This window comes from Talpa occidentalis, unplaced genomic scaffold, assembly GCF_014898055.3.
Source record: "Talpa occidentalis isolate TD23 unplaced genomic scaffold, MPIMG_talOcc4v2.1 talOcc4.17, whole genome shotgun sequence".
NCBI classification, from domain to species: domain Eukaryota; kingdom Metazoa; phylum Chordata; class Mammalia; order Eulipotyphla; family Talpidae; genus Talpa; species Talpa occidentalis.
In genome coordinates this window covers 46,412,775-46,430,042 of record NW_023601754.1, presented here as the reverse complement: position 1 = coordinate 46,430,042, position 17,268 = coordinate 46,412,775, and the positions used below count along the sequence as shown (strand labels likewise).

At 54.4% G+C, this 17,268-nt stretch overlaps 2 protein-coding genes and 1 long non-coding RNA gene across 3 annotated transcripts; all 3 read right to left on the bottom strand.

The window, feature by feature from the left end:
- Positions 1–4,001: 4,001 nt before the first annotated feature.
- LOC119249552 (apoptosis regulator BAX-like) lies at positions 4,002–8,744 on the bottom strand. The gene is made up of 6 exons (XM_037516953.2): positions 8,670–8,744; positions 7,977–8,028; positions 7,744–7,890; positions 7,250–7,382; positions 5,433–5,536; positions 4,002–5,021 (listed from the first exon to the last, which is right to left on the bottom strand). Exons 1-6 carry the CDS (start codon positions 8,701–8,703, stop codon positions 4,979–4,981), a joined length of 513 nt encoding a protein of 170 aa, XP_037372850.1. The 5' UTR covers positions 8,704–8,744; the 3' UTR covers positions 4,002–4,978.
- A 1,118-nt stretch (positions 8,745–9,862) lies between these two features.
- On the bottom strand, positions 9,863–15,060 carry LOC119249549 (apoptosis regulator BAX-like; the record flags this gene model as incomplete). The annotated part of the gene is made up of 5 exons (XM_054697516.1): positions 9,863–10,381; positions 12,447–12,620; positions 13,001–13,105; positions 14,433–14,562; positions 14,933–15,060. Coding segments are annotated over 4 exons (522 nt in total), but the record flags the coding sequence as incomplete, so codon positions are not given.
- Positions 15,061–15,062: 2 nt separating this feature from the next.
- On the bottom strand, positions 15,063–17,086 carry LOC129146095 (uncharacterized). Its single transcript, XR_008552561.1, has 3 exons — positions 16,806–17,086; positions 15,181–15,232; positions 15,063–15,094 (listed from the first exon to the last, which is right to left on the bottom strand). It is a non-coding gene; the product is annotated as an uncharacterized LOC129146095 (long non-coding RNA).
- Positions 17,087–17,268: the final 182 nt, after the last annotated feature.

The following is a 17,268-nucleotide window of genomic DNA, read 5'->3' as shown; positions in this document are numbered from 1 at the left end:
CCTGGAGTACGGACTCCTGAGTTGAGTGAGGGGACCCTGGACCCTGGGTGTGAAGGAGCAAGGCTTGTGGGTGTGGATCGCAGGAGAGGAGGGGGTTGGGGGCTGAAGCTGGGCCTCCTGGTTTATAGAGATGACCAGTGACTGGATTCCTGGGTCCTGGGGCCGCACCTCTGCAGCTCCTTGTCATTGTCCACCTGTTGTGGGATGCGCTTGAGAACTTCCAGCAGTGGCTTTGTTAGGGGGAAAGGATGTCCTGAGCTAATCCCATACAGGCTTTGTGGACTCCACCCCCACTCCAGACTAAAGCCATCAAGACATTGGGAAAGACAAATCCCATCACCACCAAGGGAGGGTGGCTGGGACCTGAGGGTGGAGTTGGGCAGCCAGGTTGGATATAAAAACCAAACACGTGGGCCTTGGGCTCTCTGGCTCGCGATCGCTCGCCTCCTGGCTTCACCGCTCCTGGCTGGCGGCCAACTCTGAGAGCGCCATTTTGGGGTTCCTGATCGGCGGATCGGGTAGGACTCATTTAAAACTTTGTCTCCCACTTTTCTCCCAGAGCTGTACATTTCCTCATTTCCCCTTCCCTTGTAAATAAACCTTTTATTAACCTTTCACGTGTGCCTGCAGTAGAGCATTGATAAGTCCTTTTAAGCGCGCGGGTGAGGACCAACAGTCAGGCACCCCGTTTTGTATCGGGGTTGCTCTACAACAGCTTGATGTATGAGGCCTGGGACTCCCGCTCTAGGGCCAGCTGAGCTACATCCTTTGCGGCTGCTCCTATTTGATCGCAGATGAAACTGAAAAGTACATGGAGTGGAGGATGCAGAGTCAGGAAGGGGCCACTCCTCAAATCCGCTCCCCAATAACGAAACCTCTCAAACTCACCCCTGAAGCAAAAGGGCCGCTGTCTCCATGATCTGCTCAGAGCTGGTGGGCCCTGCAGGAGACAGGAGGGGCGGGGTGTCTGGACTCTGGAGTCCTGGAGGGTCATGGGGGTGGGGAGCCACTCATGGTCCCCGAGGAAGGACAATGCTGGGGGGTGGGGGACTGGACTTTCCGGGCCCTGGGAGATAAAGTGACCAGGGACAGGACAACCGAGTCCTGATGGAGAAAGAGGCGGGGAGGCCCAGCCTGTGTCCTACCCAATTCCAGGGGAAGGGACTGGGCAACACTTAAGGGGCGCAGCCCTCTGGCCTGAGGGGCAGAGAGGAGAGCCCCCCCAACCCCCACCCCCAGAGCAGAGGCAGGAAGTGGGCCTGTCCGGGGGTCTGGATTCAGGGTCTCCAGGTTCTCGGGGTCCGAGAGCCCCCCGCAGGAAGAGATCAGGGTGCGGAAGTCAGAGAGCCGGGGCCCCCCGGGGAGGGAGGGGCTGGAGGCTGGCAGCGCCAGACCCCGGAGGTTCTGCCCGGGAGAGCCTGGAGATCTCGCTCCCGGGGTTGGCAGGGGTATCTTGGGGTCGGCCGGCCGGGGGCTCCCCTCCTCCCGCCCATCTGCCTCCAGCCTCACCTCCGCCTCTGCGCTGCTCCCCCGACCCGTCCATGACGGCCGCTCTCTCTGCTGACCCTGGCGAGGTCGACCCCAGCAGCAGATCCCCTCGGGCCTGTGAGCTCTCGCTTTCCAGGCCGCAGGGCTCCTGGCCTGACCGGCCAATCAGCGTCGCCCCCGAGCTGGGCGTGGCGCCACCTGCCCTGCTCTCCCGCCTGCACCTGAGACTCCCGCGCCTCAGGCGGAGTTTCCAGAGGTCACAGGTGGGGCGCCCTCTCCAGGGCGAAAATAGTCTGGGGGATGCCACAGAAACCTGTCATTCAGCCAGTGTGGTTAAAATATCTGCTTTTAATTCTTTTTAAAGATTTATTTATTTTCATACAGAGTAGGAAACAACAGGCAGAGGGACGGAAATGCACTGCTGGATGGAGCAGCGGGTGAGACAGGAGAGGTCTGCTGCACCATGTGGGTCAGCTCCCTGGCAGGGGATCAAACTTATGCTGCAGTGGCTTCATAGTGCGAGACTTCACCCCTTGTGTCACCAGTTAAGACCCCAAATATGGGGAATTTAAAGTGTTAATTAAGTTAAAACAAGGTGGACCCTCATCAAGTAAGATTATAGTGTCCTTAGAAGAGGAAATTAGGATCCATCCTGGTAGCACAAGGGGCTAAGTGTCAGCACTGTGAAGCTGTCTGCTGCCACTGCAGAACGATTTCAATCCCCGGCCAGGAAGGTGACCACATGGCACAGCAGACCTCTCCTGTCTCCCCACTGCTCTGCTCAGCAGTGTATTTCAGCAGATCTGCCTGTTCTGCTCCCCACTCTGCCTCTGCTGAATCCTCTCACACCCTACACTTGTGACTTGCACCCCAGTTCTTGTATGCATAAATAAATAAATCTTAAAAATAAAACCTTTTCAGGGCCTCCTCTGGTGGTACAGGCGGTTGAGCACAGTGCTGTGAAGCTGTCCGCAGCCTCTGCAGCACCAGTTCTATCCCGGCTGAACAGCGAGGGTCCCACATGGCACAGCAGACCTCTCCTGTGGTGCCTGCTGCTCCTCTCAGCAGTGTATTTCATCAGTCTGCCTGTTCTGTTCCCCGTTCTGTCTCTGGTGAGTCCTCTCACCCTCCCGCGAGTCTGGCTTGTGTCCCGGTTCTTGTGTAAATAAATAAATCATTTTTAAAAAACAATAAAAAATAAACCTTTTCAGGGCTTCCCTGGTGGCTAAAGGGATTAAGACGCAACCTATGAAGCCCTCCTATTGCAACAGGGTGGTCCCCAGGAAAGGGGGAGGTTCCCTGCCACCCAAGGACTGGACAACCCGGCCAACGAAAATGCCCTGGTACCCTCGAGAAGAGGAAAGCCCAGGTGGAGTCTGATGAGACCAACTTTATACCTGAAGCATACATCGACTGGATGCCACCGGTTCGCTCTTATCCTGTGTGGAGTATTTCAACAAAGCCAGCTAAAAATTGCTGTTAGTTATTTTCTGCCCTGTGATTTTATGCAAAAATAGGAAAAATGGTTTAAAAGTAGATTTAGTTTGCAAACTTTTGCTATGCTGTTAAAAGTTTGGGATCAAGGTTGAAAAAATTTGTGTTTTACATCAGTTGAACCATTTTAACATTTTTTTCCCTGTAATTTTGATATATTTGCTATCTTGTTTTAGCCAATTCTCCATATTTTTTTTTTCTTTTGGCTTGGATAATGGACTATTTTTAAGTAATGAAACTGTCATACTGGACATTCATGGACAATGCTGCTGACTAATTGTTGCTTCTCTTACACACATTGTAACCCTGAAAAAAATACTGTCTCCTAAGACTACACCCTGAGATTGTGCCACTATAAATATGGTGGAATAAAAATTAAAAGGGGGGATTGCAACAGGGTGGTCCCCAGGAAAGGGGGAGGTTCCCTGCCCCACCCAAGGGAGGGTGGAGCTGAGCAGGAAGAGGAGAAGCTGCAGAAGAGACTGAGGAAGGAAGGAAGCAGGATGGAGCCAGGAGACCTGGAGGAGGCGCATGGAGCCTAGAGACACGTGAAGAAACTGCGCTTGTCTTTTGGTCGTGGACTGGGTGACACAGATGTGGGTGAGACCCGTGGGGAGGGGACAATGGCAGCTTTTATCTTGATGTTGATTTTGCTCTTTTCCTTCCGGGCTTGTCTGGTTGTTTGTGACCCTTTGCTGTGGGTCCCCACTGGAAGATGCTTTAGACTTGTAGCAGGCTTTGGGGCCTTGTTCTGGGCCGATCCCATATGGATGGACTTTTACCCACGAGGGGATGGGTAACTTTGGGTGCTTCATTTAGAAACTAGACTCTTTGCCTTACCTGTATTGTTTCCTAGTTTTATTAAAGTTCCTTCCCATTAAAGTCTCCTATGTTTTGTGTTGATGCGGCGGATGGCAGAACCCATTTAGAATAGGCAGGTTTGCGGGGTTTGGGCTGCCCCTCTCCCTGTCCTATAACACTTGGAGGGCACAGAGCTGGCCAGCGCTGCCTCCAGCCCCACAGTCTAGGGTGCCATGGAGGTGCTGTTGGGACTGTGGGCACCTGGAGGGCAGCCTGGACCCAGCTCATCACTGACCCTCAGGGCGCACGGGGCACCCCCAGTAAAGAGATGGAACCAACCAGGGAGTGAGCTGAATGACACAGACAGGAAGTGTGGCCTGAAGTTTTATTACCCCAGATCACCCCAATCCCCCAATCATTCCAAAAGTAAGAAAAATGAGAGTTGGGGGTTCTCCCTGCGAAGCTTGAATGATTTGGAACAGAGGTCCCGCCGCAGTGATCTTTAGGAATGGCTTTCGCCACGGTCCTTAGATCTGGCTGGGCAACCAGCGCGGCGGGAGAACAGCCTGAAGCGAAGAACAGCCTGAAGCAGAGGAAGTTCAGCGAAGTTCCCTGAAAAGGCAGAAGCTTATCAAAAGATAACGACCACGAAGAACCACTACAAGAATGCTAAAAATCTTATCCCTCTTCCTAGAACTACAAACTTTAATCCCTTATTTGTCTTTCTAAACTTCCTTCTTTCTTCTATAATGGTCATTGCTTGTTATGTAGATCACCTCCCTGATGGTGACAGACTGAGCCCATGAGCAAGCTAATTTCCTTGATATTCATTCCTGTGCTTTTGGAAAACATATATATACTGGTCACAAATTTAGAGAAAATTACACTCAGATTTTCACTCTTGAAGTGTGTCTGTGTGTCATTTCTTTCGCCGACGCCCTGACCACCCTGCACGCTACTCTCAACCCTGAGGTGGCCTCATCGTCTACTGCTGTGCTGGTCCCCAGCACAGAGGGAAGCAACAGGCAGAAGGGGTGGCAATACAAGAGGAAGGATGGTCCTCTAGCCTCAGCCTTCAAGGAAACATGCCATATTCATGCTGAAAAGACAGAGATGAAGGCAGCTGGGGCCTCAGCCTAAGTTCGCCGGAGTCCGGCTAAGGCAAGCAGTCCGGTCCCGATGGCCGATGCCACTGTCATCCACTTGAGTGTCTCTCCATGTTTCGAGAGGAGGCCATCCTGGGGACACAGACAGCTCTCATCAGCACTCAGCTAGGGCAGCCCCCAGGCCGGCTCATGGGGACAGGGGTGGGGGAGGCTTCATGGACAAGGGCACAGCAGGGATCAGGGCCTAAGATAATGGGGAGGAGAGAGTGAGGGCCAAGGAGTATCAGATGTGAGGGGTTCCAAAGGAACTGGAGGTCCAAGGGAGGGTAGAAAGTATCAGTCAGGTCAGAGGTTCCTGGGAGGTCACAGGTCACCAGGAGATGAGGGGTCGAGACCAGATCAATGGAGTTGATGAGACATGTGAGGAAATGCTTTTAGAACACATTTGATGACCAGAGAATGCAGAGGGGAGCAGCACTGTGGTGGGTTCAGGAAGACCCCCAGGTCCCAGCGGAGTAGGGGAGGGGTGGTGAAGGGCCTCACCCAGCCACCCTGTTCCTGGATCCAGGGCAGCAGTCGCACTTGAAGGAGTGCAGTGTCCAGTCCATGATGAGCTCGATCGGCTCTGGCTTGTCGTAGTTCAGGGCCTACAATGACGAGGTGGGAGCAGGGGGTGAGCTCCTACTGCCAGGGGACTGTGCCCCCAAGCCTCCTTTCTCAAGGCTCTGCTTCCCCCCTGACCTCCTGGGATTCTTTTCCACTCATAACTTGGATCTCATCCCTGTCAACTGCCCTCTCGGGAACCTCCCATCCTCCCCTGGGATCCAAACTAAAGGCATGGGTTGGCCAAGGCCCTGCATCGAAGTTCTGAGTTGATCAATCCAAGTTTCCTTTTTGCAGTCCCCATTCCCACTGAACTTTTCTGCCTCAGGACCTTTGCACACATTGGTGCAACCCCCGTTGCCATGACCTGCTCTCCAATTTCCCGAACCTCTCCCTTCTCATCCTCTATGTGGCTGCTTCTCCCCAGATCCACATAGAGCCCCCGATCACTCAATCTGACCCCATTTCCAACATTCAGGCCCCATCAGCTCAACCTTACAAACATATCAAGAAAGTTACTTCCAGGCCTCCCAGGTGGCGCAAGGGGTTAAGACGCAACCTATGAAGCTCTCCGCAGTCACTGAAGCACTCAGTTTGATCCCAGGCCAGGGAGCTACCTACATGGTGCGGCAGACCTCTCCTGTCTCCCCTCTGCTCCCCTCAGCAGTCGATTTCAGTGGATCTGCCTGTTCTGTTCCCTGCTCTGTCTCTGGTGAGTCATCTCACCCCCACACACCTCTGGCCTGTACCCAGGTTCTTGCATGAAGAATGGAAAGAAAGAAAGAAAGGAATAAAGGAAGACAGAGAGAGAGAGAGTGAGAGAGAAAGAGATAAAGCAAGCAAGCAAGCAAGCAAGCTACTTCCCCTTAGCCCTGTTCCCACCTGAGTCCTGGCTCCTCATTGTTCGCTGGGTCCATTCTGGGTGCCCCGTCACCAGCCTCCCAGCTTTTGCCCCTGAGCCCCACAGTCCCTTTCCCACCTATAGTTGCCAAACAATGTGCTGGGCGTCCCTTCTTCCACTGTGAGCGTCTCCAGAGAAAAGCTACCAGGATTCCAGAGTGAACAGTCTCACAGCCACAACAGTGGGCTGCACAACGAGCACTTGGCTGCCTATGTCAGAATAATCTTCAAATGAAAAATCAGTCACCTCATTCTCATTTTTAGAGGCAGAGACAGGAGACAATCCTCCTGTGTCCCTGTGAGGAAAGCTAAGGTCCTTCAGGGGTCCCACACTCTGCCCTCAGCCCTCACCCGTCTCACTGCCTTCAGCACAGACCTGGCGCTGCCTCAGGACATTGGCACTTGCTGTGTCCTCTGCCAGACGCCTCTGCCCACCCGACCCTTCTATATCACTGCGTCTTTATTGTCCTCCCGGCTTTGGCTTAATGTCACCTCCTCTTAGAAGTCTTTCCTGACCACGTGACAACACGTCTCTTGGCTCACGAGTCTCAGCACTCGACACTTCACATGGGCTGAAGGAGAGCAGGGACCTCGCAGCTTTGTCGGGGCTGAGTGCCGCGCAGGCGCAGGGCAGGCCCAGGGCACACATGCTGAATGAGCAGGCGAAGGAAGGAGCAGACCAGCTGCCACAGCTGCCTCTGTCCAGACACCTCTCACCTCCTCTCTCCTCTCAGCTTTCACCTCTGAGCAGACCCCTGAACTGTGGACACGGGGCTGCCCCAGGGTTAAGATCAGGACTCCCAGGTCTCAGGGTTCTGTGGGCGCCTCCCTGGGCTCCCCACCCTGCAGCTGCCCACCTGGAGCACCAGTTTGCTGGCCAAGCGGAAAAGGACAGCCACCAGGCCCCAGGCGATGCCGTTTGAATAGATCTGTCCTGCCACAGGGAAAAAGGCGGCAGCTGTGCAGACTCCGTCCAATGCTGTGATTAACCTGCAGGAAAGAAGAGCGTCCTGAGGAGGAGCGAGTGTCTCTCAGCCACCTCCTCCCCGAGGTGAAGGGACCCAGGCCAGGCTGAAATGAAAAGCAAGAGGCCAACGTGCAGCCAGTCAAGAGGGAAACATCTAGGGGAGACAGGAAAATGGCTTCCTGAGGGGGGTTTCAGGATCCCAGGGGAGGGGACCTCCTGGAGTTCAGACTCCCAAGTTGAGTGATGGGACCCTGGACCCTGGGGTGTGAAGGAGCAAGGCTTGTGGGTGTGGATCACAGGAGAGGAGGGGGTTGGGGGCTGAGGCTGGGCCTCCTGGTGTATGAAGGTGACCAGTGACTGGATTCCTGGGTCCTGGGGCCGCACCTCTGCAGCTCCTCGTCCTTGCACATTTCTTGTGCCTTGCGCTTGAGAACTTCCAGCAGTAGTTTGATGTATGGGCCCTGGGACTCCTGCTCTCGGGCCAGCTCAGCTACACTCTCTGCTTTTGATCCTATTTCATCGCAGATGAAACTGAAAAGTAAAGGGAGTGGAGGATGCAGAGTCAGGAAGGGGCCACTCCTCAAATCCGCTCCCCAATAATCAGACCTCAAACTCACGCTCGTAGCAAAAGGGCCGCTGTCCTCATGATGGGCTCAGAGATGGCGAGCCCTAGAGGAGAGAGGAGGGGAGAGTTGTCTGGACTCTGGAGTCCTAGGGGTTCATGGGAGGGAGGGAGCGGAGCCGGCTCATGGTCCCCCGGGGAGGGCAACGCTGGCCTTGGACACTGGGGGCCTGGGAGATAAAGTGACCCGGGACAGGACAACTGAGTCCCTGATGGAGAAGGAGGCAGGGAGGCCCAGCCTGGGTCCTGCACTCTTCCGGGGAGGGGACTGGGCAACACTTAAGGGGTGCAGACCTCTGGCCTGAGGGGCAGAGAGGAGAGCCGCCCCTCCTAACAGAGCCAGAGGCAGGAAGTGGCCTGTGTGTGGGGGGGGTCTGGATTCAGGGGCCTCCAGGTGCTGGCGGGGGGTCTCCCCGCAGGAAGTGATCAGTGCGGAAGTCAGGGGGGGAGCCCCGGGGAAGGAGGGGCTGGAGACTGGCGGCGCCAGATCCGGGAGGTTCTGCCAGGAGTGCTCGGAGATGTTGTGCCCTGAGTCTGGCAGGGGTGAGGGTGGGGGGTGGGGGATTGGGGGTGGGGAGTGGGGGGTGGGGCTGGGGTGGGGGATGGGGGTAGGGGATGAGGGGTTGGGGCGTCGGGGAGCGGGGTCCCCACAATCGCCCTCCTCCCGCCCGTCTGCCTCCCGCCTCACCTCCGCCTCTGCGCTGCAGCCGGGACCGGTCCATGACGGCTGCTCTCTCCGCTGACCCCGGCGAGGCCCCCCCGGGCGGCAGGTCCCCTCCGGGACTCCGAGCTCTCGCTTTTCCGGCCGCTGCTCCCCTCGCCTGACCGGCCGATCAGCTTCGCTTTAGAAGCTGCTCCAGGCGCCCCCTGGCAGCCGCCCCGCACCCCGCCCCGCCTGCGGCCTGCGCGGACCTTGAGAACTTCGTGCCTGCGGGCGGGCGGCGTTTCCAGAGTCACAGGTGGGGGCGCCGTCTCCAGGGCAGGATCCCGAGCGCCCGTCAGAGCCCCCCGCGGCCCAGCAAGGGCTTCCCTGAGGCCGCGCGTGTCAGACGCCGGAATCCCGGGTCTGTGTGAACAAAACAGGGTGTGAAGTTCAAAAAGCCGCACAATCCCCGGGGCTCGATGGGCAGCGCGGGGAACTGTGGACCCCAAGAAGGGCTGCCGGGGTGTCCCCACTGTGCTGGAGCTTGTGGTGATGATCTGGGGGCGCACAGAGTAAATCCATGGCCCTGTGCACAGAAGACACGCACTTTCCTGGGTGGGGTTCACTGTGGCTCCTTGTAAGCAGGAAAAGATAAGAAACAAGTCATGAGAAAACAGTCTGGGGGATGCTGCAGAAACCTGTCATTCAGCCAGTATGTTAAAATATCTGCTTTTAGTTTTAGGGAGTGAGTGAATGCGTGTTTTAGCAAAGTGCTCTAGAAAATGACTAGATATATGGATGTATGTATATAAATAAATATATGTATATATATAGAGAGAGAGCATCAGTTGCATACAGTACTGCAAATACTGTTTTATGTTGAATTCCTTTATAAGATAAAGTTGAATCTGCTGCACCTCCCCCTGCAGTGACCCTCAGGGCTAATGGCTGTTGCCATGGTCCCTGAGGTCCGGCGTGGGCAAGGAACCATGCCCGCAGGGGGAGAACAGCAAACTCCCTAAGATGCAGAGAAGCCGAATGCCTGCCAAGAGATAACGACCACCAGAAGCCGCCACAAAGATGATTAAAAGAAATGCTGACCACCTGGAACCTTATCTCGCTTTCTCAAGGCCCACAAACTTTATTCTGCTACAACTGTCTCTCTAAAATCTTTCTTTTTTCTGGTTATTGATTGCTAATTAAAAAAAAACATGTAATTTAATAATTAGGCTAACGCAAATGAAACATTACTAAACACTGTGTTATAATAAAATTGTTGGTTTAATAATCTTTCTGTTATGTGCTTGACTTTAGTACCTTTGATATTAACTGCATTATAATGTAAATTCACCCATGACAATTAATTATGAGTAAACATGAGTAGGTAGTAGTAGTAGTAGTAGTAAGTACAACAAGAATATAATTATATAGAACAAGAATATAAAGAGTTAATAGCCTGTCTACTTAGGAATACGGCTAGGTCCAGATGTATTTTGGACATAAATCACTGCCCTGTCAATGATAAGCTAAACCTATGAGCAAGCTGATTGCGTTGATGTTCACTGTTTCTATGCTTTTAGAAAACATATATATACTGACCACTGACTCAAATAAAGTTGCACTCAGATTTACACTCTCCCTTGAAGTGTGTCTGTTTGTCATTTCTTTAGCCGAATCCCTGACCACCCTGCAGAGTCTCTCAACCCTGAGACGGCCTCAGCGTCTACTGCTGTGCTGGTCTGCGGCATGAATCTTTTCTGAGGGGAAAAAAAAAATAGATACCAATTACCAAGCTGGAAGAGAAAGAACCTTTGTAAACAGAGAAGGGGCCGTGAATGTGGGAATTAAGTGACGTTGAGGACATCAGCTAAGACCTTCCAAGGGACAGAGGGCCCTGAACGCTGACCTAGGAAGGTTTCTTGGGTGAAGGACAATAGGAAGAATTGGGGGTTTCCCATTCTGCCTGGGGGTGTGAAAAATGAATCCATCTCTCATGTTGGTAGTTATGAGACCAGCTGTTCAGCTTAGCTGTTGTGTGACACGTCAGTTGAAAATAACAACAACCATTGTGTTACTGTGCATGGACCTGTGGCGCAGCCAGGTAGCCCAGCCTGGGGCCACTCAGTGATTCCCATCAGCTCATAAGTGGGGTTGGAGCACCGGAGAGGCTGAAGCAGTTGCCCCCTGACCAGGAGCCTCTCCACTTTCATGGGACCTCCGGGCTTTCCATGCGGTTTCTTTGTGTGGATTAGTAGAGTGACTTCATTGCATCTGAAGTTCTTGCGTGGTGACTGAAGGGTCTAGAGTGTATCTGGCCTTCCTGGTGGTGCAAGACGTTAAGTCTCAGCACTATGAAGCTGTCCGCAGCCACTGCAGCACCCGTTCGATTCCCAGCCAGAGAGCTGAACCACATGGCGCAGCAGACCTCTTGTCTCCCTGCTGCTCCCCTCAGCAGTGTATCTCAAGAGATCTGTCTGTTCTGCTCCCCACTCTGTCTCTGATGAATCCTCTCACCCCCTCCCAACACTCTGGTCTATACCCCAGTTCTTGTATGCATACATAAATAAATCTTATTAAAAAAAAAAAAAAAAAAGAGTGCATCAGGCAGCAGGAAGAAACTGCATTGCCCTTCCTGACCAGATGTGTGCGGTGTTTTTCTGCTGTGTTGCAAGCACTACAAAACAGTTATGAGATGACGCAATTTCAAGGAAAATGAAACTCAACTCTGCCTCTTCATCGGAGAGGAAATTATGTCAGGCCAGTGGAGCTGTTCTGGCAAAGGCTAATAGAACAGTGGCTTAAAGAAGACAGAGGTTTCCTTCTGTCCTGCAGCAGCCCAAGACTACTGACACTAAACACCACAGTGCCAGGGAGGCTGACAGTTCATTCATGTGTCAAAGGGCCAGGGCTGCGTGATAGTGAGATATCGGGGCTAACATTATTAAGGGGGTTTCGTGAGGGCATATTTGGATGAGATTATTTTAACATTTAAATTGGTAAATGTGGCCTTATCCAAATCAGTTAAATGGAACAAAAAGGCTGACCCTCTTTCAAGTAAGAAGTCTTCTTTCAAAAAAAGATTTATTTTTATTTATTTATGCATACAAGAGCTGGGGTGTAGGTGAGAGGTGAGCGGGATAGAGGATTCACCGGAGACAGAGTAGGAGCAGAACAGGCGGACTGACTGGAATACACTGCTGAGGGGGGCAGCGGGGACACAGGGGAGGTCTGCTGCGCCATGTGGGTAGCTCCCTGGCAGGGGATTGAACTGATACTGCAGTGGCTGCCAATAGCTTCAGAGCACTGAGACTTAACACCTTGTGTCACCAGGGAGGACCCTGACATGGGGATTTTATGGAGGTAATTAAGTTAAAAAAGGGGGACCCAGATCAAGTAAGATTATAGTGTCCTTAGAAGCGGAAATTAGGATCCTCCCTGGTGGAGGGGGTCTCCCTGTAAAGTTTGAGTGACTTGGTGCAGGGGAAAGCAACAGGGGGAAGGGGTGGCAATAAAAAAGAAATATGGAACTCCCTGGTGGCGCAGCGATTGAGTGCTGGGCTGCAAAGCTACCCACAGCCTCTGCAGCTCAGGTTTGATCCCCAGTCACCGGCAAGGGTCCCACATGGTGCGCAGACCTCTCCTGCCGCCTGCTGCTCCCCTCAGCAGTGTACCTTGTCAGTCTGCCTATTCTATTCCCTGCTCTGGATCTGGTGAATCCTCTCACCCTCCCGCGCTTCTGACTGTACCCAGTGCTTGTATATATAAGTTAAAAAAAAAAATCTTTTAAAAAAAAAGAAAAGAAAAATGGTCCCCCATCATCACCTTGGTGGAAAAATGTCACATTGATGCTGAAAAGACAGAGATCAAGGCAGCTGGGGCCTCAGCCTGAGATGGTCCGGACTCTGAATAAGGCAAACACTCAGTCCCGATGATGGCCACAGCCACTGCCACTGCGAGCCACTTGATTTTATTACTGTGTTGTGAGAGGAGGCCGCCCTGGGGACACAGACATCTCCTGTGAGCACCCAGCCAGGGCAGCCCCAAGGCCCGCTCACAGGGAGAGGGCGGGGAGAGAAGACAGGGGAGTCAGGACTAGGCAGTGAGGGTTAAGGATTATCACAGATTTGAGTAATTCTAGAGGACCTGGAGACCCCAAGGAGGGTAAAAAGTACTAGTTAGGTCAAGGGTAACTGGGAGGTCAGAGGTCACCAGCAGGAAGGGTCAGTGACCAGATCCACTCAGTTGAAGGGACACGTGAGGAAACACATTATAGACCACATGTGATTATCAGAAAATGAGAAAGGGAGCAGCTCTGTGGTGGGTTCAGGAAGATCCCCAGGTCCCAGCGGAGTGCGGGGGGCGGTTAAGGGCCTCACCCAGCCACCATGATCCTGGATCCAGGGCAGCAGTGGCTTTCGAATGAAGTCCAGCGTCCAGCCAACGATGCTGGTGATCAGCTCCCGCATGTCCGTGCACAGGGCCTACGGCGATGAGGTGGGAGTAAGGACTGAGCTCCTACTGCCAGGTGACTCCCCAGGCCCCTTTCTCAAACCTCTGCCTCCCCCCGACCCCCTGTGGTTCTTCCCACTCATAACTTGGATCTCATCACTGGCAACTGCCCTGCTTGGAACCCTCCTATCTTCCCAGGTACCCCTGGGATCCAAACCAAGGCATGGGCTGCACAGGCCATATGGAAGTTCTCCTTGTTCACACTGAATTTTTCTTTTACTTTTTGGTGTCTCATCTTTTTTCCAATCTTCATTCACACGAAACTCCTTTCTGCCTCAGGACCTTTGCGCATGTTGGTTATTCTGCCTCAATAGGACTTGTCTGACTTTCCTGCCAGCTAAGACTCAACACCCCCAGTTGCCGTGACCTGCTCTCCAACTCCCTGGACGCCCCCTCCCACCTTCTATGGGGCTGCTTCTCCCCAGATCCACACGAGCCCCCAGCACTGAATGCTGCCCCCACCTCCAGCATTCAGGCCCCATCAGCTCCATATTACAAACACATCCAGAAAGCCACTTCCTCCCACTCCTGCTCCCACCTCTGTCCCGGCCCCTCATCGTTCCTGGGTCCGTTCTGGGTGTCCCCCATGAGCGTCCCAGCTTTTGCCCCTGCGCCCCACAATCCCTTTCCCACCTATGGTTGCCAAACAATGTTCTGTGATAATCCTTCTTCCACTGTGAGTGTCTCCAGAGAAAAGCTACCAGGATTCCAGAGTGAACAGTCTCACAGCCACAACAGTGGGCTGGACAACGAGCACTTGGCTACATATGTGAGAATAATCTTCAAATGAAAAATCAGTCACCTCATTCTCATTTTTAGAGGCAGAGACAGGAGACAATCCTCCTGTGTCCCTGTGAGGAAAGCTAAGGTCCTTCAGGGGTCCCACACTCTGCCCTCAGCCCTCACCCGTCTCACTGCCTTCAGCACAGACCTGGCGCTGCCTCAGGACATTGGCACTTGCTGTGTCCTCTGCCAGACGCCTCTGCCCACCCGGCCCTTCTATATCGCTGTGTCTTTATTGTCCTCCCGGCTTTGGCCTAATGTCACCTCCTCTTAGAAGTCTTTCCTGACCTGGTGTAACACGTGGGCTGCTGGAGAGCAGGACCCAGCCTGCTTTGCAGTGATAGTGGGCCCATGTGTGTTGAACGAATAGGCGAAGGAAGGAGCAGACCAGCAGCCACAGCTGTCTCTGTCAATTCCCTCTGTGGATGCAGGGCTGCCACAGGGGTACGGTCAGCACTCCTAGGCCTCAGGGTTTTGTGGACACCTCCCTGGACTCCCTACCCTGCAGCTGCCCACCTTGAGTACCAGTTTGCTGGCAAAGCAGAAAAGGGTGACAATTTTGCCCCAGGTGATGCCGTCTAAAAATATTTGGCGTGCCACTTGAGAAAATTCGCCAGAACTGAAGCCTCTGAGAGTTTCTAAAAACCTGCAGGAAAGAGGAAAGCTGTGATGGGGGGAGAGTGTCTAGCAGAGTGTGGAGACCCCGCTAGCCCCCTCATCCCCGACGTAAAGCGACCCAGGTCAGGCTGAAACTAAAAGCAAGGGGTCAACGAGCAGACAGGAGACATCTAGGGGAGAGAGGAAAATGACCTCCCAAGGAGGGTCTCAGGATCCCAGGAGAGGGGACGGCCTGGAGTTCGGACTTCTGAGTTGAGTGATGGGACCCTGGACCCTGGGGTGTGAAGGAGCAAGGCTTGTGGGTGTGGATCGCAGGAGAGGAGGGGTTGGGGCTGAAGCTGGGCCTCCTGGTGTATGGAGGTGACCAGTGACTGGATTCCTGGGTCTTGGGGCCGCACCTCTGCAGCTCCTTGTCATTGTCCACCTGTTGTGCGATGCGCTTGACAACTTCCAGCAGTTCTTTGATGTATGGGCCCTGGGTCACCTGCTCTAGGGCCAGCTGAGCTACATCCTTTGCGGCTGCTCCTATTGCGGCTGCTCCTATTTGATCGCAGATGAACCTGAAAGAAAAGGAGTGGAGGATGCAGAGTCAGAAAGGGGCCACTCCTCAAATCTGCTCCCCAATAACAAAACCTCTCCAACTCACCGTGGAAGCAAAATGGCCGCTGTCACCATGATCTGCTCATAGCTGGTGGGCCCTGCAGGAGGAAAGAGGGGAGAGGTGTCTGGACTCTGGAGTCCGGGGGGTGGGGTCATGGGGGTGTGGAGCTGCTCATGGTCCCCAAGGAAGGCCAACCCTGCGGGGGGCACTGGACTTCTGGGGCCCTGGGAGATAAAGTGACCCGGGACAGGACAACTGAGTCCTGATGGAGAAGAGGCGGGGGGGCCCGGCCTGTGTCCCACACTCTTGGGAGGGGGGCATGTTGGGAGAAGACTGGGCAACACATAAGGGGTGCAGACCTCTGGCCTGAGGGGCAGAGAGGAGAGCCGCCCCTCCCCCCAGGGCCAGAGGCAGGCAGTGGGCCTGTCTGGGGGTCTGGATTCAGGGGCCTCCAGGTGCTTGCGGGGGTCTGAGCGCCCCCCGCAGGAAGTCATCGGGGTGCAGAAGTAAGCGAGCCGGGAGCCCCAGGGATGGAGGGGCTGGAGGCTGGTGGCACCGGATCCGGAGGTTCTGCCCGGAGCATTTGGAGATCTCGTGGCCGGTGCTCTAGGTGGGACGTCCCGGGGCTCCCCTCCTCCCGCCCGTCTCCCTCCAGCCTCACCTCCGCCTCTGCACTGCAGCCCGGACCCGTCCATGACCGCCGCTCTCTCAGCTGACCCTGGCGAGGCCCCCCCCCCCCCCCCCCAGCAGCAGATCCCCTCCGGGACTTTGAGCTCTAGCTTTTCTGGCCACTGCTCCCCTCGCCTGACCGACCAATCAGCTTCGACAGCCGCCCAGCAACCCCCCTGTCTGTGGCCTGTGGGATGCTCTAGAGAACTTCAGCGCCTGCAGCAGCATTTCCAGAGGTCACAGGTGGGGCGCACCGTCTCCAGGGCAGGAGCCCTGAGACGGACCGAAGTACACTGCTGGGTGGAGCAGCAGGTGAGACAGGAGAGGTCTGCGCGCCATGTGGGACCCTCCTCCCGTGGCCGGGGAGCAGCCGGGGATCGAACCGGCGCCGCAGCCGCGGGCAGATTCGCAACCCAGCGCTCAACCGCTGCGCCACCGGGGAGGCCCAAAAGATTTATTTATTTTTATACAGAGTAGGAAACAGAACAGGCAGACGGACCGAAGTGGAGCAGCGGGTGAGAAGGGAGAGGTCTGCTGCACCATGTGGGTAGCTCCCTGGCAGGGGATCAAACTTATGCTGCAGTGGCTGCCAATAGCTTCATAGTGCTGAGACTTCACCCCTTGTGTCACCAGGGAGGACCCCAAATATGGGGATTGTAAAGTGGTAATTAAGTTAAAACAAGGTGGACCCTCATCAAGTAAGATTATAGTGTCCTTAGAAGAGGAAATGAGGATCCTCCCTGGTAGCACAAGGGGCTCAGTGTCAGCACTGTGAAGCTATCTGCTGCCACTGCAGAACCATTTCAATCCCCGGCCAGGAAGGTGACCACATGGCACAGCAGACCTCTCCTGTCTCCCCACTGCTCTGCTCAGCAGTGTGTTTCAGCAGATCTGCCTGTTCCGCTCCCCACTCTGTCTCTGGTGAATCCTCTCACACCCTACACTTGTGACTTGCACCCCAGTTCTTGTATGCATAAATGAATAAATCTTAAAAATAAAACCTTTTCAGGGCCTCCTCTGGTGGTGCAGGCGGTTGAGCACAGTGCTGTGAAGCTGTCCGCAGCCTCTGCAGCACCAGTTCTCTCCCGGCTGAAGGGCGAGGGTCCCACATGGCGCAGCAGACCTCTCCTGTGGCGCCTGCTGCTCCTCTCAGCAGTGTATTTCATCAGTCTGCCTGTTCTGCTCCCCGCTCTGTCTCTGGTGAGTCCTCTCACCCTCCCGCGAGTCTGGCTTGTGTCCCGGTTCTTGTGTAAATAAATAAATCTTTTTAAAAAACCAATAAAAAATAAAAAATAAAAAATAAACCTTTTCAGGGCTTCCCTGGTGGCTAAAGGGGTTAAGACGCAACCTATGAAGCCCTCCTTGGAGGGCACAGAGCTGGCCAGCGCTGCCTCCAGCCCCACAGCCTAGGGTGCCACGGAGGTGCTGTCGGGACTGTGGGCCCCTGGAGGGCAGCCTGGACCC

Excerpts from the sequence above, each read along its gene's own strand:
- LOC119249552 (XM_037516953.2), bottom strand. The coding sequence starts at position 8,703 with ATGGACCGGTCCCGGCTGCAGCGCAGAGGCGGAG. Across the intron at positions 8,029-8,669 it reads GCTGCAGCGCAGAGGCGGAG|GGCTCGCCATCTCTGAGCCC; the intron begins GTGAGGCGGGAG and ends TCTCTCCTCTAG. Across the intron at positions 7,891-7,976 it reads GCGGCCCTTTTGCTACGAGC|TTTCATCTGCGATGAAATAG; the intron begins GTGAGTTTGAGG and ends TTTACTTTTCAG.